The 24,930-nt window shown below is 43.0% G+C and overlaps 1 protein-coding gene and 1 non-coding gene across 5 annotated transcripts in view; both read right to left on the bottom strand.

Annotated features, from left to right (window-relative positions):
* The window catches only part of MYBL1 (MYB proto-oncogene like 1), a 58,575-nt gene that overhangs the window by 29,225 nt on the left and 4,420 nt on the right, over nucleotides 1-24,930 (bottom strand). For 2 of the 4 annotated variants that reach the window (XM_084849398.1, XM_084849399.1), the window contains exons 2-5: nucleotides 7,693-9,531; nucleotides 1,133-1,238; nucleotides 976-1,047; nucleotides 610-702 (exon numbers count right to left, since the gene is read on the bottom strand). In XM_084849398.1, coding sequence (XP_084705524.1) covers nucleotides 610-702; nucleotides 976-1,047; nucleotides 1,133-1,238; nucleotides 7,693-7,712 — 291 coding nt within the window. In that variant the 5' untranslated portion in view covers nucleotides 7,713-9,531. Of the gene's footprint in view, nucleotides 1-609; nucleotides 703-975; nucleotides 1,048-1,132; nucleotides 1,253-7,692; nucleotides 9,532-24,930 lie in introns of all 4 variants that reach the window. The other 2 variants (XM_084849395.1, XM_084849396.1) reach the window with 1 other exon arrangement.
* TRNAY-GUA (transfer RNA tyrosine (anticodon GUA)) lies at nucleotides 8,643-8,735 on the bottom strand. Its single transcript has 2 exons — nucleotides 8,699-8,735; nucleotides 8,643-8,678 (listed from the first exon to the last, which is right to left on the bottom strand). It is a non-coding gene; the product is annotated as a tRNA-Tyr (tRNA).

The following is a 24,930-nucleotide window of genomic DNA, read 5'->3' as shown; positions in this document are numbered from 1 at the left end:
TGCACACAGAATTTGCCATGCTTTCTCCTGAGCAATCCTGTCCTCCTTACTTCTTATGAGATATGCATAATCTGGAATTTTGTACTGTGCTCCTTCTGAGTGGTAGGCCTGCTCTGGGGGATGCTGTGTGTGTTTACGAAGGCATGGATTTTTGGATGTTTTCAGAACTAGTTCCTGTGTTCCAAAGGATGCTTTTCTGTGTGGCTCCGAGAATATCATGTATTATTTTAATTATCATTGTTATTGTGGCTATGTGGATTCTCCCTTTCCACTCATCATCTTAGAGCCACTTGATTCTTTGTGGAACAGGAGTTATTGCTGGAAAAGGAGAATGTGGGTCCAGAGGAGTACTTTTGTGTGGCTGTGTGATTTCTCCACCCCACACCTTTGTATGTTTTGTGCCTCAGTATCTCTTTCTGTGGTATGGATTACAGACTGTTGGGGATTCAAAGACTGCTCCACCTCTTATGACTCCCCTGCCCTCTGCCCCACCAATCAGAATGGCCACCAGCCTCCACTGTCATGGATTAAATAACCCACAACAAGCTGCAGCATGACATCCAAACCCGGTTACAGAATTAGTACTCAGGAACAATATAAATGAGTTACCCTCTGATCTTCTTCTTTAGTCCAAGGGCCTTTAATAAGTTCTGGATTTAGGACTTTCTGCCATCGATGCTGGCACTGAAAATCAGAACGGTTCTGCACAAGAAGAAGAAAAATATTCTCTGTGTAGACTGTCACATCCTGATTCAAGATTCCGTAAGGTTCCACAGAGCTTCCACCAAGAACTAGGGTTTACAGTTCAGTGCTGGGACAGCATGGCACATACAATGGGAATGCACATATAGAGGTGGGTAGGGTTTCTTTCTAAGCTGTTTTATCTCTTTGCCTATTCAAACTTGTTGATAAACAAATGGCTTTAACATTTGTGTGTTAAATATGAAAAGCCTCACTGAAACACTTTCCACTTACTTGTAGATGACCAGCAATAAATGTCCAGTCACTTGTACCATGCTGTTCTACTAGCTTCTTCAGCTTTTCATCCTATTAAAACAAAAAACATGAGACAATAAACAATAAACTTTAGATCCAAGCATGAAGGAAAAACGATGGTCTGGTTAAGGCTCACCTCATCACGTGTCCATTTTACTCTATTACAGATCTTCTTTGCCCCTTTTTGTTGTGGTACTTCATAGTCATGATCTGCATAGTGGAGGTCATCATCATCTTCCTCACTGCAAAGTGCAAACTAATATTAAGTTAACATTGACAGTGAAAATATGCTTATGTAACAACTCAAGAAACCACCGGTGTTTTAGATAGGGGTTAGGATCAACATTTTTGTTTTTCAAGACACAGCTGGTTTCTATGCAACTATCAACACATTATCTTCAACTGGCACAAAGTCTAGCTAAATAAAAAAGATTATTTATTGCATGTATAATCCACCTTTCTGCCAAGACATCCAAGATGGTTTTTGGTTTTAAAATACTAAACAAACAAATGTCACCAAAGAAAATAGAATGGAGTTTTCTCAGGCCAGCTGAAGGTCTCTTCGTGAGCAACCTGGCCTTGGGTTCCTCACTTCTACCTTCCCTCAAGGCACAGAGGCCTTAAGCAGACTCAGTGAACAGGCAATATATGGAGTCTCCAAGTCCAAAAGTAGTCTGCCACTGAATACCAGTGACTGGAGGGGAGCACAAGCAGCACAGGGCTGTTGTTTCATGCCCTGTTGGTGGGCTTCCCAGAGGCATCTGGCTGGCTACTGTGGGAAGTAGGATGCTGGACTAAACAGACCTTTGATCTGAACCATCAGCAGTCTTCTTATACAGCTTACCACCTACATCAGGGGTGCAGAATCTCAGGCCTGGGGGCCAAATCCAGCCACCAAGGGGTCCCCAGAAGACCACACACCCCCAACCAATGATCAGCTAGTGGTTTCCTGCATTCTAAAAAGTTGAAATGCCTCCCCTAAGACTTTGTTACTGCCAGTGAGAGCTTTAAGCTATAATATTTTGGCATGTTTTTGGCCTTGCCCCTTTTGCCTTCAGCCTTGCCCTCTACTGGAATGCAGCCCTTGGGTTGAAAGAGCTTCTGCACCTGTGACCTACATGCACCCAGGGATTTTAACATCTGCTGGAAAAGTTGGCAGGAGTGTCCCTATTAGCACCCTGCCTCCATTCCCCAGATATTCAGATTTGGAGTACAATTTGCTACAAATCAGCCAAGAGGCGGCTGGACTTGCTGATTTGGGCTTTCAGTATTGATTGCCAACTTGTGTGTTTTTCAAGGCTCAAATGACATACCGGAAGGCAAGAAGCTAACATATCCCAAGATGCCCCTTTTTGGTTAAGAATGTCAGAATAACATTCAGCTAACTAACTGCAAAGGGATAATTATAATAAAGGGATAATTATAAGGCACCAAGAAACTCAGTTTCTTTCAAGAAATGATTTCATTTCATACTTCAAGTAGAAGCAGAAAGTGCCCCTTTGTTAAACCTAAATTTCAGGGGAAAGATCTAGAGATACCCAGAGACTGGAGATCACTTACTCTATGAGAAGCAGCAAAATCAGATCAACCTTTAGAGAACATAAGTCTGAATTTGTGAAATATCTAGGGTAAGGCAGATGTTACCTAAATGACATGTTTTAATCTTGGAATTCTCCACATGTGTCGTTTTTTAAAGCAGAAAGCAGCTACAGCAGGTGAGGGTGGGGAAAGGAACTAGATTGGGATGCTGAATGTTCAACCTTTTTTCCTCCACGCTTTTTTCTAACTCCTCCTCCTGTGCCATTATCCTGATCTAGACTGGGGTGCTTTCAGTAAAGAAAAAGATATGTTGAATCCAAACACAAGATTCAAACACGCCATTAAAGAAAAATCTAGTGAGAGAGAGAGAGAGAAGGGAGAGTGACAGATGGACTCAAGATAACAACACACACATATAACCAAGCAGTTGTCCAGGCTGCTTCACACATGTTTTTTGTTCCCTACATTGAGATAATCTACATATAAAGAAAAATAGCATGCATTTTTCTTCATGGAAGTAATTTCTATGTAAAACAAAAACCCTCCTTGTGAAGAAGTCCTCAAATTGTAGCATTCAGCCTAGAATCCATTAAAGAAATCAAACAGAGCAGATTTGTCTTCGGAAACATGTGCCATCTACTGGCCTAATAAAGTACTAATTTCACAATGTTTTGCATCACAATTTTTAGTTACCACATTTCTGTCACACTCTTTCTTCCAAGGTTTTTCAGGCAGGGTACACTGCCTACCACATTTACAGTCCAGCCCAGTTGTTCTCACTCCACCTCTTTTACAACATCTATTTGCATCACAAATTTAATACTAGCAAAATGTTTCAGTCTATACAGTCTCTGAATTAATAGTACCTCTTATCTCAGGGTCAATCATATTAATAATCTAATGCATTATAAGCAAAGGTATCAATAAGATTACCATCTACAGGACTATTTTTCTACAAGTTGATTCTGTTCCCTTGAGCAATAACTTCATGAAACATTTGGAGTCCATATTAGCTAATGAGAAGGTCCGGAATAATAGGCTCTCAGTTAAGAAAAAAAATGTCCTAATCTTTTATAAGAAAACCCAGAATGCTTTAGAAAGATCTTCCAAACTAGTGAATGACATTTTTAGACTAGTATTTTTCAGCTGCTGATTCCTTCAGGCATTCAAAAATGTTTTCTAGAAATGTGCAGAATGAAAATATTTTATACACCAACCGTACACATATGGTATAAGACAATCAAAGTGTTCCCCTATTTGAAAGACAAGCGAAAAAAAGATGTACTACTGGCACATGACAGTTCCCTGATTAGTTGGTTGGCTTGGCAACATTAGTAGCTTTAATGCTGGACAGAGGACAAATTTGTGTCCACAGGTATGCAGAATCTAAAAACTGGGGTAAAAGCTGCAGACACTCGGGACTGGAAATGTGGAAAAATGAGTTACATTGGGATCATGATAAAATGGACACTTGTTGGTTCCACTCCCTCCATCTAACTTAGGCTATGATTCTTTGCAGAGAAAAATTCCAGTAGTTCATGAGTTGCAGTAATCTTGACGTAAATATAAAGGTTGCCAGAAGGATCCCTTTCTATATGGCTGGATGCCTTCCTTGGTGGCCTTCAGTGTGGCATTTGCTACAGAATCCACGACAAGGGAAGGAAGTTATATTCCTCCAAATGATGCTGAAGGAATCCTATTCTTCCCAAAGAAACTTCCCTGTAAAGAACACAGCGATTGTGTCCCTGCAGGACAATGCAATCTCCAAGTGTTATGCATGACACTAACTCTTGGGTGAAGCTAGTCTCCACATCAGCTAACTTCTAGCAAGATGCCATGCTCCTGGGAGCATAGCTCAGCTGTTTCTCTACTGTAGAGACAGCAATCAGCCATGCATATTTAAAATTCTCTCTTCACTAGAAAATAACATGCATCCATGAGATTTTTCAAATTAGCCACATTTCTAGTGACTATTTTTTTAAAAAAATCACACTATTTCCATCGTTGGACATAGGAGAAAACCTCTGTTAAATACAAACTGCAGTTTGCACACCAGATTGAAACTATGGTTTCCAATCCTGGTTTGGCAGCTCCTTAACTAAACCATGGCTAGCATGCCAGCCAGTGGTAAAAAAAGCCATAGCTTAGATATACAACCATGGTTTCACTCTACATTTGAACCCAGATTATAAAATAACCATGTTCACATCTGAAACACAATTAACATTAGACCTACCACTTATTCATATGTCCTGCTAATTTCAAAAGGGCCTTAGTCCCAAATAATTGAGCATAAGAGTTACAAAACTACACATCACTAATTCAGACTGAGTTGACAAAGTTAAAAAGTTTATCCAGTTTCAATCATTACAAAACACAAATACAAAAATAATTGTAGGAGTTGGGACTTACTATTGACCAAATGTGACAGCAAAAAACATTCTACCAAAGCCAACACCATACTATACTGCTCACCCAAACTACTTTTGTAAGATCCACTGTTATCTATAAACTGCTACACCAATAATTCCAGAAGTTTTTCATCCAACCTGGATGCCCAATTTGGCATCAGCCAGCAATTTCAAAGAAAGAATTTGATATTTTATAAGCACTAGGCACCAGGAAAGGTCAGCCCTTGAGGATTATACATTTTTGCTACAATCACACAATACATAGATTTTTTAACAGTTTATTTTAGAAAGATGAAAAAGTTTGCACAAAAAAAAAAAAATATTACCTGGACTGGATCCAGGATCTGCATTCCACGAGAGGGAGGAACCTTCCACAAGAGGAAGGGCTCTGCTCATAGAAAATCCTTCCCCCTGATTTTTGGGGATTCCCCTCTCCCCACCACTATAGCTTACCCCATTCACTGGGGTCTCATGACTCTGAGACCTGGTTTGCACATAATGCTAACCCATAGTTTATTTAACTCGTGGGTTGTTGAATTCTGGCTTGTCATGTTGTGCAAACCCAGTCACACTAACAAGCAATGGTTTGTTAACCACAAACAACCCAGAAAGAGAACCCACGGTTTGTTGCTGGGTCGTGAACTTTCAGTTGTTTAAACCATGGTTTATGTGTGAACCCAGAACTGTAGGTTGTTCATGGGTTGTTTTGCCAGGCTACAGAGGGGGCAGGCAAGAATGGTTAAAAAAAAAAACCCACAAAACCAGCTGCTCTACATGCCAGTACTACAGCACCGCAAGGGCATTTGGGATACAAGGAGAGAGTGGGCAAACAAGGGTAGGAAACAAACAACCCAGGAACTGATAAAACAAACCATGGGTTCAATCGCCTGCCAGATGGTGGCCTGGTTCACATGTAATGGCAACCAAGATTATGGCATGGTTCACATATAATGACAACTCAGAGTATAGGTTGAATATGGGTTGTTGTTGAATCATGGGTTGTTGTTGAACTGTGGGTTGTCATTATGTGTGAACTCTGCACTATGGTTTTAACTATGAGCTGTTAACCACAAACAACCCAGGAAGAGAAGCCATAGTTTGTTGTTGAGTTGTGAATTCTGGGTTGTTCATGGTTAATGACCCATAGTTAAACCATAAGACAGGGTTCACATGTAATGACAAACCACGATCCAACAATCACCCATTATTCAACCATACTCTGGATTGTCATTATGTGCAAACCACATGTAGCATTTTCAGGGGGCTGCTCTGGGAAGGAGGGGATAGGGGAGTCCATTTCCACCAGCACAGCTGACCCAGGGTAAATCTGGATCCAACCCCCTCTCTTTATATGTAGGCCAGACTGCCTGGTTTTTCTTTTCAACAATATTGCTTTCCTTCCTCGTTGCAATCCCCCTCCCCTGACAAACAGTATTTAGCTTATTTCGATCCTGTCTTCCCAAACAAGAAAATATAATGGCAAAGCTAATTTAGTAACAGCTGTATAGACAATCCACTATTCACACTCACACACACACCCCTCCTCAGGAAAAAACAACAACAAAACGAGTCTTGTAGCATCTGAAAGACTAACAGATTTATTCTGATAGAAGTTTTCATGGGCACTGTCCACTTACTCAGATGCATGAAGTGTTAACCTCAAATTCGCAGATTTATACACATACACAAACACATGCTGGGGTGGATGGGAGAAATGTAAGATGTGTTGTAAGAGTACAGAAGTACAGAAACTGATGATTACCTTAATAGTTACCATTCACAAATCATTGCTGGGTGTGTGTTTTTATCACAATACATATATGAATTAGCTCAGTATTACAATGATGTCACTATTACAATGTCTGTGTTATTACCCAAAGACAATTTGTAAATAGCAACCATTAAGGAAATCATCCTTTTCTGTACTTTATGCATTTCAAATCCCTCTGACAACATAACTTACATTTCCCTCACACCTCCACACCAGCATGCCCATGAAGAGAGATCTGCCAATTTGAGGTTAACGCTTCATGCATCTGATGAAGTGGACAGTGTCCATGAAAGCTTCTAACAGAATAAATCTGTTCGCCTTTCAGATGTTACAAGACTCCTTTTGTTGTTTTTGCTGCAACAGACGAACACTGCTACCCCCCTGAAAAAACAGGGAGAGCCTACAGAAAGGAAGTGACACTGGAGTACAAGCAACAACAACAAAAAGGATAAGAGAGCCTGCATTACCAATAAGACTGACTTTTTGTACTTTGCGACTCAGCTCGAAAAAATAAGAAACACCAAGAAAATAGGATGGAGAGTTGAGGGCGGTTTACCTTTCAAAGGGGAAGGAATGTGAGTGTTGGAACACAGCTGAAGGCTGGGGCAGGGAGAGAAATCATAGATTACCCCGAATGGATGAGGCAGGCACCGTCCTCTTGTACTGTGTCAATGATGGCCATCACCACCACCACCACCAAGCCTAGAACTGGCTGGGGAAAGATACAAACCGAGGCAACAGTAAGGAACGAAAAGTAAATGAACCTGAGGATCCGAGTGTCAGGGCACGTGGAAACAGCGGCAGAGATCTCCTGAGACAAGGGGATCCATAGAGATGGCAAGAGGGTTGTAAGGAGCCCCCTGTTCAGGCTGGGCCAGGCTCCCCTAACGGCAAGAGACGGTGGCAAGGCCCTAGCCGGGCACAGAGGACGATGCCAATAAGTGGGCGAGCAGGAGGCTCTACGTGGCCACTCACCTGCGCGGCCTCTTCGCCATCCTTCGCGCGCACCATAAGGCGAGAAGAAGGGAGCGGGGATGTCACCGCCGGCCAAGGGTGCTCACACAGCCGTGGCGGCCGGGAGCCCCCAGAAGGCGAGCCGGGGGGGTGGCGCAGCTGCCTTTTAGCCCCGGCCGCGCCTCGCCCCCAGCATGGGGTACATGGCCCGACACCCAGCCGAAGCTGGCCGGGAGAAGGATCAGGAAGCAGGCGCCGAGTCCCCCTATTGTGGCCTTGTTAGGCTGTCACCGTTCCGTGGTCCTCCTCCAGCGCCACTTCCAGCGCCGTCCCTCGCCGCCGCCCTCGCTGACTTTTTTGTCCCTGCCGCCGAATCTCGCGCCCAGCCTCTTTCCAGAGCCACCGTTTGAATCTGCGCACGCGGACTGCCACCCCATTGGCTGCTCCAGAAAGCACGCGGCCAAACAGGGGGGTTGGAGCGAGGGAGGAAGCGGAACGGCCAGTAAGGGAAGGAAGGTGGCGGGATATCGTAGAGGCCAGCGAAGGAGGAGGAGCCAAGGGCGGGCTAAAGCGCAAGGCGTGCTGGGAAAGAGAGTCTTTTCCTCACAGAGGGCTTGAGAGAAACAAAAATGCCTCTCTTCTGTTTCGTTTTTTTCATGTCCGTAGCAGGAGTCCAGCCGTAAACACTTAAAATATCCTTTGCTGTCGCTGTTGCTTCCCTCTCTTGCGGCTTTTTCCACACGTTAAAAAGAGAGAGGAAGAAATTCAAAACTTCTGTCTCTCACCTGCCCCTCCTGCTGGTCGTATGTACAAGACGGCTCACTCTCGCCTTACACCTTCTCAGGAAAGGAGTATCTATATCAATTAATTAGTGAGGATACTACAACTGTACTCAAAATGTGAAATACCCCAGTCAGATAAAGAGAGACAATAGAACGACGTTGAACCTTCGTCGGAAATAAAATGAAGCCTCCTTCGAGCCGGAATCGAACCAGCGACCTAAGGATTCCCATGCGAAACGGCGCCTCTACAGTCCTCCGCTCTACCAGCTGAGCTATCGAAGGGGCGTTCGGCGGCTTCCTCCATTTTCTCTATACACCGTTTCAGTAGCAGCCGCCGAAAAGAAACCCATTCCGGGAAAGACAGGAACTCTCAGTGCCATTAGCAGGAATATTCAGACTGTATATTTATTAGGTGTAATTTTCATATATAAATTTTAATGATAAAAATTGAATGCTTAGTCCAGTTCCTACAGCAATAGATATAACAACATCAGCCAGTGTTTCCATAATACCGAAGAAGTGATTTCAATTGTTGGAGGTAAATGTTAACGTTTTGCCTTTTACAGTTTTGCACCAATACGCAGGAGTGTTACTGAGCCATGAGAAAAAGCCTCACCTGTTCAGCTCGATCCTATGCATATTTATTCAAATCCCACTGAAGTCAGTGGGACTAAATGCCAAGTGTGTGCGTACAGGATCGCAACTTCATAGTGTAATCCTATGCATGTCAACTTCAGTGGGACTTACTCCCTGGTAAGTGTTTATACTATAAACGCACATAGGATTTCGGTCCCAAGTAGTAATGCAACATCAGCCCAACGCCGGATCAGATTTGACTGTTTATTCCAATGCAGCGACGTAATCTGGAAAGCATGTCGGAAAAATACTATGCAAAATCGATATTAACAAAAATGCGGACGGATTTTTGGTGCACCTTACCAATATGTAACTATTACCGATTGCATATGCCCAAAGGAAACGCCTTGCAAACTTACACAGTGTCGTTCTGTTTTTAAAAAGTACGCCGAATAAGACGAAGAGGTCTAAAATCTGCACGGTGAAAACTGATACACACCTCCTGGCAACAGAAAACAAAATCACCTTTGTAAGTGTGTTTCTTGCTTTAGGGGACCGTGCAAAAGCCAGAACGGGCTGGAGCTGCCCCTTTGTATGAAACAAGCATGCCAAAAATAGCAGCATATGTTACAAACACCTGAGAACAATATTTTAGTGCTGAACGGACCCCTTGCAAGAGTGTGTTATTAACCCTATAATGCCCAGAACACATCCGGAACAGAACACAATGAGCCCGGAACAGACAGTTCCAAATGAGCCAAATGAACCAAACTCACCAGTCACACATAGCTCCATGGCAGGGATGCAATAAGCCACAAAACGCTCACAGAAACCATGTTCCAATGCCCATTCCGGGCCATAGTCCATATTGAAGAAAAATGGCCCAGAATGGCAACTTCTGAGTGAGCCAAGTCAACCAAATTCACCAGGCACACACTACTAGATGGGACACATATAATATGCTCCAAAACTTCCACAGAAATCACATCTCAAATCTGTTCTGGGCCATAGTCCGGATTGCACAAAACAGGCTGGAATGGCAACTTCCAAGTGAGCCAAATCAACCAAACTCACGAGTCACACCAGCTAAATGGGACAGATGTAATACGCTCCAAAACTTCTGCAGAAATCACATTTCAGTATCTGTTCCGGGCCATGGTCCGTATTCAGGAAAACAGGCCAGAACGGCAACTTCCAATTTTGCAAAATGAGCCACAAACTGATGTGGGAAAATAAATAGCCCAGAATGGCAAGTTCTAAGTGATACAAGGTGGCTAATTTATTCCCTGTGCAATTCAAACTTACAAAGCTAAGACTCCAGCCCAACTCACTTATGGTATCCCTATTTGGATTTTGGGATTTAATTCCCAAATGGAAAGGGTCCAAGTCTGTATTTCTTAGGAAGCTATTGGGGCTTCCTTCTTGTGTGGGAAATGCAGCAATCTATCTAGAAGTGGGTATCCGTCCCATCAGCTGAATGCAAGGTGTGGATTGATGCCTTTAAGTGGTGGTTATGGTTACATTTTTAGCAGTTTCTCATAGCTATCTCTCCTTAATGCTTTCAGATTCCTATGTTACCTGCTGGATGAGAGTGATGGAGAAGAAATTACATAGGCTAGGCTTCTCTGTGGAAGTCGTGGGCAATTATGGGCTTGGGAAGGCCCAGTTTCTTGTTGTTCAAAGACTAATATACTTAGCGCTACAGCATTTGAGAAGTGTTGCAAATAAAACCTGCTCTCCATTACTCTATAGTAAATATAATAATGTAAATAATTACAGAATCATTGCAGCCCCACATCTGTATAGATTAAGCATTCCAAAGTATAGAAGAGCATTTACTCTTGCCCATTTTAATGTGCTGCCATCAGCACTATTAAATGGACGATTTAGTAAGGTTAGTGAACAGATATGTTTCTGCGGTGCTGGAGTAACAGAATCAGATGAACATGTTCTCTTACATTGTGACCTCTATAGGGAATGCAGAGAAAAGCTAATTTCCTCGCTATTGTCTTCCCAGGAAGTAGCTCCATCACTTTGGTATCCATTTGTTTAAGGGATGTGTCTTCTTGGGTCACTGGAAAGGTTGCCAAGTTCTTATGATTTCAATGTAAACTAGGAAAAAATGATGTTACTTTCTTGAAAGAAGGAACCTCATAAATTTTATGTTGTTACTTTGCTAGTTTTAACTGTGTTTTATATGTTTTATATTGATTTTGCTGGTCTGTGACCATAATAAAATGAATTCAGTCAGCTTCTGAGTGAGTGAAATTAACCAAACACACCACTGTCATTTTATCAGATGGAACTGATGCAGTTAATCATGAAATGCCTACAGAATCCAGAGGGAAAATCTGCAAATACCATTCTATTGGAAATTCCATTTCCAATAGAAGTCCATAGGTGTGGTTCAGTGCTTAAACTATCAGACTAGGATGGGGGAGTCCCACTTGCTCCTGAAGCTTACATTGACCTTTGGCCATTCACATCTCTTGGCCTAACTGATCACACAGGGTTGTTGAAAGAACAAAATTGGGGGAAACCATTATATTTCACCATGAGCTTCTTGAAGGTAGGTGGGATATAAATATAGCAATTAAATAAGCATTATATTGACAGAAGCATGAGGTAACGACTGGCTTCGCACCTCACAATATCCCACGATGGCTAAAGAAGCCACAACAGCTTACCTAACCCATACTGGGTTATTGGGTCATCTGTTGGGAATTTTTTAACCCAAGATGGCTTATTTGGCCGAAAGGGGTTATTTAACCCATTGTGGGTTATCATGTTGTCTGGTGGTTACCGTGGATTATTTTGGTCACCTTCAGAGTTATGTAGCATGAGCATCTGAGATCTCTGCTGCTGTGCTCCTCTCAGGCATCCTCTATTTGTTGCACCTGGCATTTTTCCTCCTCTGGGGTAATTGTGCAGGGTTTTGATGGTGCATCAGGTGCCGCTCAGCTAGGAGAGGCTGCGTGTGAAGTTTGGTCCCTATCCTGCAAACTTCCAACAGTTTATTTGTGCCACTCCCTTTTTGGATTTTGCTCCTTGTAGCCCATGCAATGTAATGAATGGGTATTGAGTTTCTTACAAGCAAATGAAGACACATAATATTATAATGCTACATGGAAATAAAGCAACCTATCCTAGTCCAAAATTATGCAGTCATAATCAAATTAAATTTGTCTGCTATTAAACCAACCAGTGTTATATTTGTCTAATTTACCTCTGAAAACAATTGCAGCATGTCACCTTAATCTCTCTGTGTGTGTGAGTGTGTAAGTTGGAGAGTGAAAAGTTAAATTGTTTGGGAATGTGAACTGTCATACAGAACGGGTATTGAAACATGGCTTACATGGCGGTTTTGGAGCTTATTACATCAGTCCCATCCAGTAACATGAGACTGGTGAGTTTGGGTGATTTGACTCACAAGGAGGATGCCATTCCAGCCTGTTTTCCAGAATACGGACCATGGCCCGGAATGGCTATTGAAACATGGTTTCCATGGAGGTTTTGGAGCTTATTATATCAATCTCATCTAGTAATGTGAGACTGGTAAGTTTGGTTGATTTGGCTCACTCGGACATTGCCATTCCAACCTGTTTTGTGCAATATGGATTATGGCCCGGAATGGCTATTGAAACGTGGTTTCTGTGGAAGTTTTGGAGCTTATTACATCTGTCCCATCTAGTCCAGTGTGACTCGTGAGTTTGGTTGATTTGGCTCACTCGGAAGTTGCCATTCCAGCCTGTTTTGCGCAATTCAGACAATGGCCTGGAACAGCTAGTTAAACGTGGTTTCTGTGGAAATGTTGGAACTTATTATCTGTCTCATCCAGTAGTGTGTGACTGGTGAGTTTGTTTGATTTGGCTCATTGGGAAGTTGCTGTTCTGGGCCATTTTTCTTCAATATGGACTATGGCCCAGAACAGGTATTGGAACATGGTTTCTGCAGACGTTTTGTGGCTTATTGCATCCCTGCCATGGAGTTATGTGTGACTGGTGAGTTTGGTTGATTTGGCTCATTCAGAAGTGTCCATTCCAGGCCCATTCCATTCTTTATGTGTTCTGGGCATTATGGGGTTACTAGTAATACACCATTGCAAGGGTTTTAGTCCTAAAATATTGTTCTCAGGTGTTTCTAACACATGCCGCTATTTTTGGCATGCTTTTTTAATATAAAGGGGCCGTTCCGGCCCATTCCAGCTTTTACACAGTCCCTTCATTTAGTGTACAGGGTGGGGGAGAAGAGAGTTTATACTGCACAGTAGTGCAGTGGTACATTTTGAAGTGCAGGTGCTTCATCATGACAGTCCCCATAGCCATGCCCCCAAGGAGAAGCCAAAAATGCAGGCAGCTGTTTCAAACCATTATCAACAAAACAGTTCTAGCAGCTTTCATTTCGATCAGGAGCAGGTTTTTAAAATAAAGTTATTAGGTCTTAACTGCCCATTTAGCACCAGGCCACCTTGAAATACTTTGCATTACAACACAGGGATAGCTCAGAACTATATAATTTCACTGGGAAAATTCATCCTCTCCCCGCAGCAATTGTGAGGATTGCAGCTAAGCACAGAGGGAACAGGGAAGGGGGAGGGGGGTGATGACAAGAGGGCCCCTGGTGATTTTTTTAAAAGTGCTGGTGCTGCATCCCTGCCTCTGCTACACCACTCATATTGCTTCACACCAATGTGTGCAATCACTTCACTCCAGAAGAGTATCACATACAGAGCTCATTTTCTTATCTAGAGATCAGGACATTCAAGTTAAATAGTGACTGACTGTTCTTCTGAAGTAAGTTATTTGGCTACCAATAGCACGAACACCTAATCAGAAAATGAAGCGCTATGTGCTCTTCCCCACTTTTCCTTTCTCCATCTTCCTCTCTGGCTCAGCTTTGAAGTTTTTCTTCTTGCCACTGAACAAGGAATTCTTGAGTATTCCTAGGAATTTAACTGACTGAAAAATTTGTGAATCCTCAATATATTAACATGTTAATACATACACTTCCGATTTGCATAAACAACCTATGAATGCACCATTCATAGGTTGTTAGTGATATCCAAACCAGAACACTCTGAATTGTTTATGGGTTAAACAACCCAGAGTTAATGTACAACTAAGCATAGGTTAACTCTGGGTTGTTCAACCAATAAACAACTCAGAGTGTCTGGGTTCAGTCATCACGCTAATAACCTACAAACAGCTTGTTTATGTAAACTGGAAGCGGCTTACATGCATCATGCGTCCTCACAAATCATGGGTAAATTAATTAAATTGCGGGTTAATTATTTGCCGCCAGGATGTGCAAACTGGGTCTCTTTGCTGAAGAATCAACTGTTTTCATTCATGTCTGAAAGCCAATCAATTACATAACAAAAAGTGTATTGGAAAAGGACAAAGCACTTAAAAGAAATATGGGCACAAGTTTCCTGAAGCAGCAAAGATTGTGGTGTATCCAGCACTGTCATTCTGCTACAGCAAATGATGTTGCACTAGCAGAAACCAAGTTCTGAACTATGAGGAAGGGGAGAATCCAACTAAAGTTCCACTTGTGCAACCACTTGCAGATCTTGGGTTTGGACAAGTGGTCTGCTAGCGTTTGCACAATGGGAAAAAGCACTGGAGTTCTGCTAGCACAGCAATTTCTTCTGCTAATGAGATGTTGGACTTAGGCCATTAGTGCAGACACATCCCTATGAAATGCACCTCATGGGAGCCCGGAATTAATTCTTCCCACCCTTCACACACTCATTGAAATATCCTCCAAACTGTATTTGGAGAACAACCAAGCCCCATCTCTAATAACCAAGACAATTATCCAAGCCATTTTATGGCTATTTTGGAATCCATTGCTCATCTTATAGGTGCAACCATGTTGCACAACACTAATTTTAAGATAACTTCGTGAAGTACATCCTTGGATAAAGCGCAAAACAAGCCCACACCAAAGTTGAATCCATCAGGGTGGTAGAAATGCCTCAACACTGAAATATTCACATTGTTTTCAAGTATTAGAAACTTTGTACAGTGACTAAGGTACTCTATTGTTCGTGCGCGTGCGCTTGTGTGTGTGTTAAATAGCTTGGAATAAAACTTCTATATTTCAAGGGAAGAGCTATACAGTCTCAGATGGCTCTTTTAACTGATGAAAGTAGTAGTAAAGGAGGGGGTTCGCATCAAACTCTAAACCATGCCCTGTTTGTGAAGGTGACAGTTGTGCCGCCCCCCATTGAGATGGGAAGTCCTGCCCTAGCCAGAAGCCCCACGTATGCGATCAGCTGACCCAGCCATATGACCTTCAGGGTCACCTGACAGGGGTCATGTGACCCCTCTACAAACTCACCATGCCACTGTGAACCCATAGGAATTGGTTTTAGAGCCCTAGGGGGCACAGGTGCGGAGATGGCCTGTGGTGCCATTTCCAAGCCGTGCCCGGATTGGCCCTGTGGGGTCATGTGACCCCTCTACGAACTCGTCACACCGCCATGGACCAATAGGATTTGGTCTTAGAGTAAGGTCATGCCCCACAACCCCAATGACCAATAGGGACAGCCTTGCCCCCAGAAAAATAGCCTTTTATCATGCCCAGACACTTTTTCTGCGCAGAGGACGTGGCGCGGCCAAGAGTGACTGAGGGACCTTTGGGTTTTACTCATCCCCCGGTACCCTTGTGCATTCAGCCCAGAAAGATGGAAACTGCACCTATGAAACCTGGAGTCATAAACAGTAAACCAGGGAAGGGAGCTGTTGTCACAGTGACTGTAACAGAGAGCTTACCTTTAGCTGTATTTCCCATGGGCAAAGAACTTTTCCTGAAACCAAGTTACATGCCGCTTGGAGTATGGATAGCACTGAGGTGAAGGCTGTTGAAGACATGGATGGTGGGGTGCTTATGAAAATAGCCACCTCACCTTTAGAGAAAATGGAGCTGGGGGATCCTGACACAACCTGGTCTACTTTCTGCACATCCCTTGAGGATCTGGAAGAGGAGATGGAAGTTGTGGCAGAGAAAGGAGGCACACCAATAACTGTTTATTTCTGAGATTTGTTCTTAATAGTATTTAGAGAGCAATTCCAGGGGGTGAGGGTACATGCTGCTGACTCTAAGCTTTTCATTGAGTTACACAATAACATGGAATGTGCGGTGATATCGAGAACCTGAACATCGAGAGTTCACCGACAGTCAACATTTCCTGCCTGTCATGTATTTCCCCAGACACGGTCATAGAAAGATAATGTTTTCTGTGGTGGTTGTTTCTTTTGCACCAATAAAAATGCTTTGTAATAACCCTACGCGTCCATTCTTATGTTAACCTGCAAAACGTCAGAGCATGAAGAAATCCTAAAGAAGATTTATTAAACCCATGGTGATGCTGGGAGTTTGGGTGGAGTGAACCCCTTATTTCAGGAGGCAAAGAAACAGAGCAAAACGGTGGTCAGAAGAGAGGTTACCAAGTGGCTCTCAGATCAGGAGGCTTACACACTGCATAAACCAGCCAGGATCCATTTTAAATGAAATAGGACCATAGTGTCTGAAGTAGATGCACAATGGCAAGCCGATTTAGTCGACATGAAGCAATTTTCTCAACACAACAACGGTTACAAGTATATTTTAACAGTGATAGACATTCTGTCTAAATATGCCTGGGCTTGCGCTCTAAAAGGCAAAATGGGCAGGGAGGTGTCTGGAGCTTTTAAAGTGGTTTTCACACAAGATGGAAGGCAGCCTATCAAAATACAGAAGGACAAAGGAACGGAGTTCCTAAACAAGGATGTGGGTCGTCTATTCAAAAAACATGGGGTACACCATTTTGTTTCCAATAATGAGGTCAAAGCTGGGGTTGTTGAGAGGTTCAACAGGACTTTAAAAACAAAAGTGTGGAGGTATTTCACAGCCAACAATACCTTCACTTATATAGACGTGCTACCGCAATTCCTAAAAAGTTATAACCATAGCTTTCACAGAACCATCAAAGCTAGACCTGTGGATGTTAATCAGTTTAACTCCCTGGCCATTTGGAAAGTAGTCTGTGGGAGCTCTGTAAAAAGGAAACATGAGGCACCCCTGCTCAGAAAAGGGGACCATGTGCGGATTTCTTAAAGCAAGGGTGTCTTTGCAAAGGGTTACTAACAGAATTTCACCACAGAGTTATTTATAGTGGATCAAGTCATCCAAAGAGGAAAGAGACCAGTCTACCAGTTAAAAGATTATGAAGGAGACACAGTAGGGGGGACCTTCTATCCTGAAGAATTACAGAAGGTTAATGCCACGGAGGATAGGGTGTACAGGATCGAAGAAGTCCTGGCTACAAAAGGTAGGGGTAGGAGAAAGTATCACCTAGTGAAATGGTTAGGCTGGCCTAGCAAGTTCAACAGTTGGGTGCTCACTTCTGATCTTTGTGAACCTGTATAGAAGGGCAGAACAGGATGGGTGATGGTGGGTTTTACATTACCCTGCCTAGTAACGCCTGTGCACAGGTTTTCCCACAGAACACTCTGCATTTACTATACACCTAGCAAGATCTCTGGACCTTCCAGGGTCATGGGAAGTGGGTCTGGTTGAGATACAATACCCGCACAGCTGGTACACTCTAACTAGTGATGCACACATTGAAATTCATCAAGGGAAAAGCAAGTGGACCTTTTTTCTGCATAGTGGCTAATATGCGAGCATTCCTGATCTGGTTGAAAACATAAACAAGCTTATACTAGATAAACCAGGTGGCCCGGAAGTGATTATGCACTACAATGCAGTGTCTGGAAAAGTTGTTGTTAAAGCCACAACACCGTATAGCGTAGTAGCCAGTACAGAGCTGATCCGCATATTGGGGCCGTTAACTGGAAATTCTGACATTACCGGTGGCTTTAACACCTTATATATCTACACGGACATTGTGGAACATCAGATTGTTGGGGACTTTTATGTGCCTTTACTGCACTGTGCACCGGTGCGTGGACAGAACAAGGAATGTGTCAATATTGGGTATGACAAGCCTCACTATATACCTGTGAGTAAGCATCACATTGACACCATCACTGCTGAAATAAAGACGGATCAGAACAAAAGTGTACCATTTTGTTTTGGTAAGGTGGTTGTGAAGCTGCACTTTCACCTCTGGAGATCCCAGGTATTTTAAAGTTAAAATGGTCATCCTAAAAACATATGGGGAACCTACCCTGTATAGGGGATATTATAGGACCCAGGCCAGAAATGCATTGCCAGGATTCCATGGCGCCCCTGTTATATACGGGGCGGGGATTGGCGGGATTTTCAGGAGCCTTTTCCGAAAAGCAGTTCCCCTTTTGAGAAGAGGCTTGGACATCATCAAACCCCACGCGAAGACTGCTGCATGTAATATTGCTAAAGATGTGGCTGGTCACGTTACTCAAGCAGTTCTGAATAGAGTGAACAATCCACTTTCTCAAGAAGGGTCAGACCTAATGTATATTAAAAGGAAAAGGAGCCAAAAAAGAAAAGCATCATGGGTGAGATTGATTGGACCACCCCACCCCCTTAAAAGAAAAGTTGTGAGAGGAAAGAGATGTCAGAAGCGACATGTTGTAAGAAAGAAGAGACGTCCACCTGCATCAAAAAGAGAGATATTTTAGACTCAATCATGGCTTTTATCCACTGCGACTCTGAAGAATGCACTAAATCTGAATTGGATCTATTCAGCATTGGTCCTATGCAAACCAGTATTGAGAGAAGTTTGTTTATCGAAGTACCCCCCTTGTCAGCCCTGACAGAATCTGCACCCCTAGACTTCTTCATCGCAGGAAATGGTGAAGATTATATGGATCTAAATAACACCTTGCTCTATGTGTGCTGCAAAATTGTCAATGAAGATGGAAGCAACATTGCTGCAGATGCGGCAGTAGGCCTGGTGAATTACCCCATAGCATCCATCTTTAGTCAACTGGATGTAATGGTGGGGGATCGACTTATAAGTCAGAGTAATAATTCTTACCCTTATCATGCTTTCATTGAATCTGTGCTGAACTATAGTGCAGATACTCTAGCAACACAATTCTCAGCAGGCCTATTTTACAAAGATACAGCCAGGGAACACGAATCTGCAGGTCTGGACGGAAACAATCAAGGCTTTATTAAAAGAGCAAACCTAGCAGCTCAAAGCCGAAAAATAGTGCTATTGGGACATCTTCACACTGATCTGTTTTTTCAGGAAAAACTGCTGTTAAATGGAGGTGACGTGAAAATTAAACTTACATGCAGCAAAGATGCTTTCTGCTTAATGACAGAAAGCGCAGCAAGATGTTACAGACTGCAAGTTTTGTCAGCCTCCCTCTTTGTGAAAAAAGTGAGGGTGGCCCCGGCATTCGCTTAGGCCATGCAGAGGTTCTGTTGACAGCCAACGCCAAATACTCCGTGGATCATGTGAGTATGAAAGTGTTTAGCATTCCAAGAGGAAGCCGCGTTGCCAATCAGGAAAACCTGTTTTGGGGGCAAGTGCCTAAACAGGTCGTTATAAGCTAGTGGATCATGATTCCTTCAGCGGAGCTTTCAATAAAAATTCATTTAATTTTCAGCATTATGATATTAATTTCGCAGCTCTTTACCTGGATGGAGAGCAAATCCCCACGAAGCCACTCCAACCCAATTTTGAAGATGGAAACTGTGTAAGAGAATACATGAGTCTGGTACAAACAGCCGGCAAACATATGAAAGATAGGGCCCTTTTAATTAACCGTGAGGAGTATGCAAATGGTTACACACTTTTTGCATTCGACCTGACGCCAGACCAAGAATGCGGAGATCACTATTCTTTGATTAAACCTGGGAACCTGAGAGCAGAATTCCATTTTGCTAAAGCCCTGGCTGCCACGGTCAACATGATTGTTTATGGTGTTTTTGACAATGTGAGAAATAAATCACAGGAGAAATGTCCTGTTTGACTATATGTAACATGGACAGCATGCAGCTAACTCGTGTGCTATCTTCAAGCTCCTACACCAGAAAGATTTTCTACGGCATGTTTCCTTGTGACATGCTTCCCAGTGGGAGGGTACAGCAAAGGCCTGTGGGGTTAGTAGTCAATACCCACCTCCACAACCTACCTGGAGAACACTGGCTGGCCATCTACTTGACAGAGGATAAAAGTGGAGAGTTTTTTTTATTCCTACGGGCACCCGCCCAACCACCGCCTCTTCCCTAAAACCATCATTAATTTTTTAAGAAAAAATGCCAGGAAGACTGTGTTTCAACCCAGGCAACTCCAAGCTGATGAGTCTGTGGTTTGTGGCTACCACTGTGTATTTTTCCTGCAGTAGCATTGTAAAGGCCTAACATTTAAACAGATTCAAGAACTGTATTCTCACAATTTAGAAAGAAATGATCAAATGGTGGAACATTTTGTGAAAAACAAGAAGAACATGTCCAGGCACGCCTTAGACATGTTCCAACCTGCCCAATGCTGTAGATCATGCCATGATTTTCATAGCCGTATTTCCCAATAAAGCACCCTCTGTTGGGGGTTTTTAAAACAAAGAATGTCTTGTCTGTATGTTTTCTAACTATTTACCCTATTCTCACAATTTAGAAAGAAATGATCAAATGGTGGATCATTTTGTAAAACACAAGAAGAACATGCCCAGGCATGCCTTAGACATGCTCCAACCTGCCCAGGCATGCCTTAGACATGTTCCAACTTGCCCAACGCTGTAGATCATACCATGATTTTCATAGCCGCATTTCCCAATAAAGCATCCTCTACTGGGTTTAAAAGAGAGAGAAAAAAAGAAAAATTCTTATCTGTATGTTTTCTAACCATTTACCCTTAAAGTACGGGCACAGCGCAGATTATGTTAAATAAGTTTTTTTTTATAAATACTAATTTATTTTTAGTCCTGATAAAACAAAAACCACAAAAGGTTACTTCGTAAGCTGAACCAGGTAGGACCATCAGAACGCTTTTGTTTTTTAGCACTCGTAGAGGTGTGCAACAACATTGGCGTCGCGCCTTTGGGGGTCTTTAGGTAGTCCAAGGTTTCTCTATGGGTAGGATTACCCACTACAGATGCTGGGACATTTAGTTCAGCCAGAGCACTCATAAAAACATCCCATCCTTTTGGGGCATGCTTGGTTTTCAGGGTCTGTGTGATCCCCTTCATCAAATCCAGAATATTGGAACCAGGTACAGCCACCCCCTTGTACACAAATGCTCCTTTCTCATCCCACGAAGAAACATCTGTTTTGCTGCATTTTGATCAATAGGAGCCTTGCATTGTTCTTATATCTAGCAGGAAGACTGTCCAGTACTTCTTGGAAGACATTGTCAGAGATTACTGATGCTTCCACAGAGGCTTGTTGTGGCTGAGGTAGGAACAGGCTTAGGTTTTCTTTCTCCGCCTCCCTCTGTCTTACATGGGGTTAGATATTTTTGAAGCAAAGAAGCATAACGTTTAACTTTTTCATGTTCTGTTAAGTCGCTCCTGTGGAGAATTCCCTGCATCTCAGTATCTAGTGAGCTGATTGCTGCAGTTCTGATGTTTTCCTCCTTAGGAGGTGGCCCCTTTAATTTTTCCAGCTGGTGGCTAGGGACCAAATACATCTTTTCAGCATACTCCATCACTGATTGGCTAAAAACCCGGTGAGCAGGGGGACTGCAAAACTTAGTAACGGTCCAAGAAACCCACCAGATTGTCTCACCAGATGCTTCTTTCTTCTCAGAGAGACTTTCTTGTTACTCAGGCTTTTAATAATGTTACGTTTCTTTCTTAATGTACGTACCTGTTGGGGAGACAGAGGAATGTTGCCTTTTAAAGTATTGAGTGCTATTTCTGAGATGGCCGCAATCAGATCATCAGATGCTGCACATAAAATGGCTTTCCTCTGGCGTGGCGGTGCCTTAATAAGAATTTTTAAGAGTGCCAAATTTCTCTTTACACGGTCAGACATGTTGCCTTGCAGAGGAGCTGGGCATCAATAGATGGGCTAGCACTAAAAGTGAAGCCTTTTGTAACCAGATGGAGCTTTTTTCATGGTGTACACTACCGGCCAGTCTGGTGGAAAAGAGACCTGTTCTTAACCTGTAAGTTTCTGGGGTAGATGCATTTAAATCTACCACCAGATACCCATAAGATTTGCTTGTAGAATCTGCCTCCATGAAGAATTGACTGTTTTGTGGGTACATTTGACGAGCTAAAATCGCAATTTGTAATTTATCCCTGGGGTTTTTGAACAGCGCCATATATTTTGCATTTAGGCTGATGGTGCGGTTGCTTTTGCCCTTGCAGAAAATATTCTGCGTGATGAAAAAAGTACTCAAGTTCCTGTGGTGTACATACTGAGTAAAGGCCTTTTCGACTTCACAGCTCTCAGACGCTGACAACATCAGATTGTCTATCACCAAAAAATTTACTTTATTGAGGGGTAACAAATCATTATCATCAAATTTTGCAGGCAAACCCTCCACAAACTGAATAAATGGGTATTTACATAGCAGAACTTTGTACAGAGGCTGCCAACAACCATAATAACACACAATATTTTCAGGTACAACCGAGAACACACTGTGAGCATTGTCCAGCATATTTTTGATGAAAAAGCTTTTCCCACAGTTGCTAGGCCCCGCTAGAATGGCTGAAAAAGGGTGTTGCCAGCATGTATTCATAGTCAAAATCCGTAAGTCAGTGTGTTAAACCCTTCAGTAATAACTCTTTTATCATATACCACCTTTTGAGTTTTCCTGAGAGTCTTCATTTCCAGCGTCCAATGGCTTTTGTTCCTTACAATACCTGGCTGCTGTACGACAATCTCACAAGGCGGTCTGCGCTCCCTGTCTGAGACGTAGGCAAAAACTACGTCTTTGAGACTGTTGAAATTAATTTTTTCACAGTTAGTGGTGTTCAATGTAATGCCTTTGACCTTCAAAAAAACTTTCCCTTCTCCTGAAAGTTTAAAACCATAGGACTTAGGACCAGCCGACACAAACTCTGTGATAAATTCATCTGCAGGGATTTCGCTCGTGAGGTCTCCTAAGTAATCTCCGAGAGGGGGTATCCACTGCCCCTCCCTACTCACAAATATCACAGAATCTGTATCTTGATATAAACAGCAGTCTTGCAAGCCATCTAGCAAAGTGTAGAGCTTCAGCCGAGCATATGCTGTTGTAAAGGCAGCTATGAACACATTCTTCCTACCTAGAGTTATCATGTGGTCTTCAGAATGTTTCCAGGACACACATGCTGCATCAGTATCAATAAATTCACACATTGAAGCCTCATAAGCATCAGAAAACAGAATCTGAAATAACTCATCAGGTCTCTCACCCCTTATGTGTTAGGCAGGTTTGTCCTCTGGCCAAATTTCCCCCACAGAGAATTTAAAAATAATTTTGCAATTTGCCGTTTTGCAGGGTTCACGGCAATCTCATTGGGGCGCAATGCCACCCCTTCATTTTGGAGATAATCAGCAATATATCGCTGTTTATCTTCTGCGCTGACACACCAGTGTGGGTACCCTGAAGCCTCCTGTTTTTGGCGAAGGTGCATGTCAATGTAATCTGAAAACAAACGGGTGGTCCGCTCTTCAAAATGCCAGTCTTCATAAATTTTCACAACCTTGTAGCCCTTTTCTACAGCTGCATTCAGCTCAACAGTGCACCATATTCCTAGCAGAGCCCGTTCCTCATCAGAATGTTTACACGTTTCCTGCTGATGCGCTGCTGCAAAAGTTGCACACAGGGCAAACATGAGCTTACCGCCCACCTTGGTAGAGAGGACCTGGAAGAAAAGACCTCAGGGTGGGTAAACTTTAAACCTTTGCAATCCTGAAGTAATCTGAGACCAGTTTAAAGTTCTCATAAATTATTTTGGGGTGACCACAAGGGTATGCTTTATTCTTGTTCACATAGAGATACAGGCTTGTAAAATCATAGTAATGAATCCATTCCCCATCTTCAGGTTTATAATACGGACAGACCACATTAGTACGCCCCCCAAAGAGAGCATCTCTAGGTTATAGAGGGTCTGGAAAATGAGCACCAGCAAGAAAACTCTTGAGGTCCTCATCTGTTTTTAACATATGCCTCCACTCGTGTTCCCATATAGTCCTGACTTCAAACCCCATCAGTTTCAGTTCAGCAGCCCTTTTGTGTGTGGAGTTGTACAGGAATTCATATGTTTTACCCTGCAGGGGGTTCTTATCCTCCGGAGAATAACACACTAAACACCCATGCCAAAAGCAGCCGTGAAATTCAAAGGCTGTCTTCTTATTATCTATGACCGCATTTGTTGTTGTTGTTCAGTCGTTCAGTCGTGTCCGACTCTTCGTGACCCCATGGACCATAGCACGCCAGGCCTTCCTGTCCTCCGCTCTCTCCTGGAGTGTGCTCAAGTTCATATTCATTGCATCGGTGATGCTATCTAGCCATCTCATCCTCTGTCATCCCCTTCTCCTTTTGCCTTCAGTCTTTCCCAGCAGCAGGGTCTTTTCCAGAGAGTTTTCTCTTCGCATTAGGTGGCCAAAATATTTCATCTTCGGTATCTGTCCTTCCAATGAGCACTCAGGGTTGATTTCCTTTAGGATGGACTGATTTGACCTCCTTGCAGTCCAGGGGACTTGTAAGAGTCTTCTCCAGCACCACAGTTCGAAAGCATCAATTCTTCGGCGCTCAGCCTTCCTTATAGTCCAGCTCTCACAGCCATACATTACTACTGGGAAAACCATAGCTTTGATTAGACAGACCTTTGTCGGCAAGGTGATGTCTCTGCTTCTTACTATGCTGTCTAGGTTTGCCATAGCTTTCCGCCCAAGGAGCAAGCGTCTTTTAATTTCATGGCTACAGTCACCGTCTGCGGTGATCTTGGAGCCCAAGAAAGTAAAATCTGTCACTGCTTCCATTTCTTCCCCTTCTATATGCCAGGAAGTGATGGGGCCA

The sequence above is a fragment of the Heloderma suspectum genome, chromosome 4, assembly GCF_057233095.1.
Source record: "Heloderma suspectum isolate Gila_16-S chromosome 4, 16-S_ref, whole genome shotgun sequence".
Classification (NCBI taxonomy): domain Eukaryota; kingdom Metazoa; phylum Chordata; class Lepidosauria; order Squamata; family Helodermatidae; genus Heloderma; species Heloderma suspectum.
The sequence above is the reverse complement of the archived record's forward strand: the minus strand, read 5'-3'. Positions and strand labels throughout refer to the sequence as shown.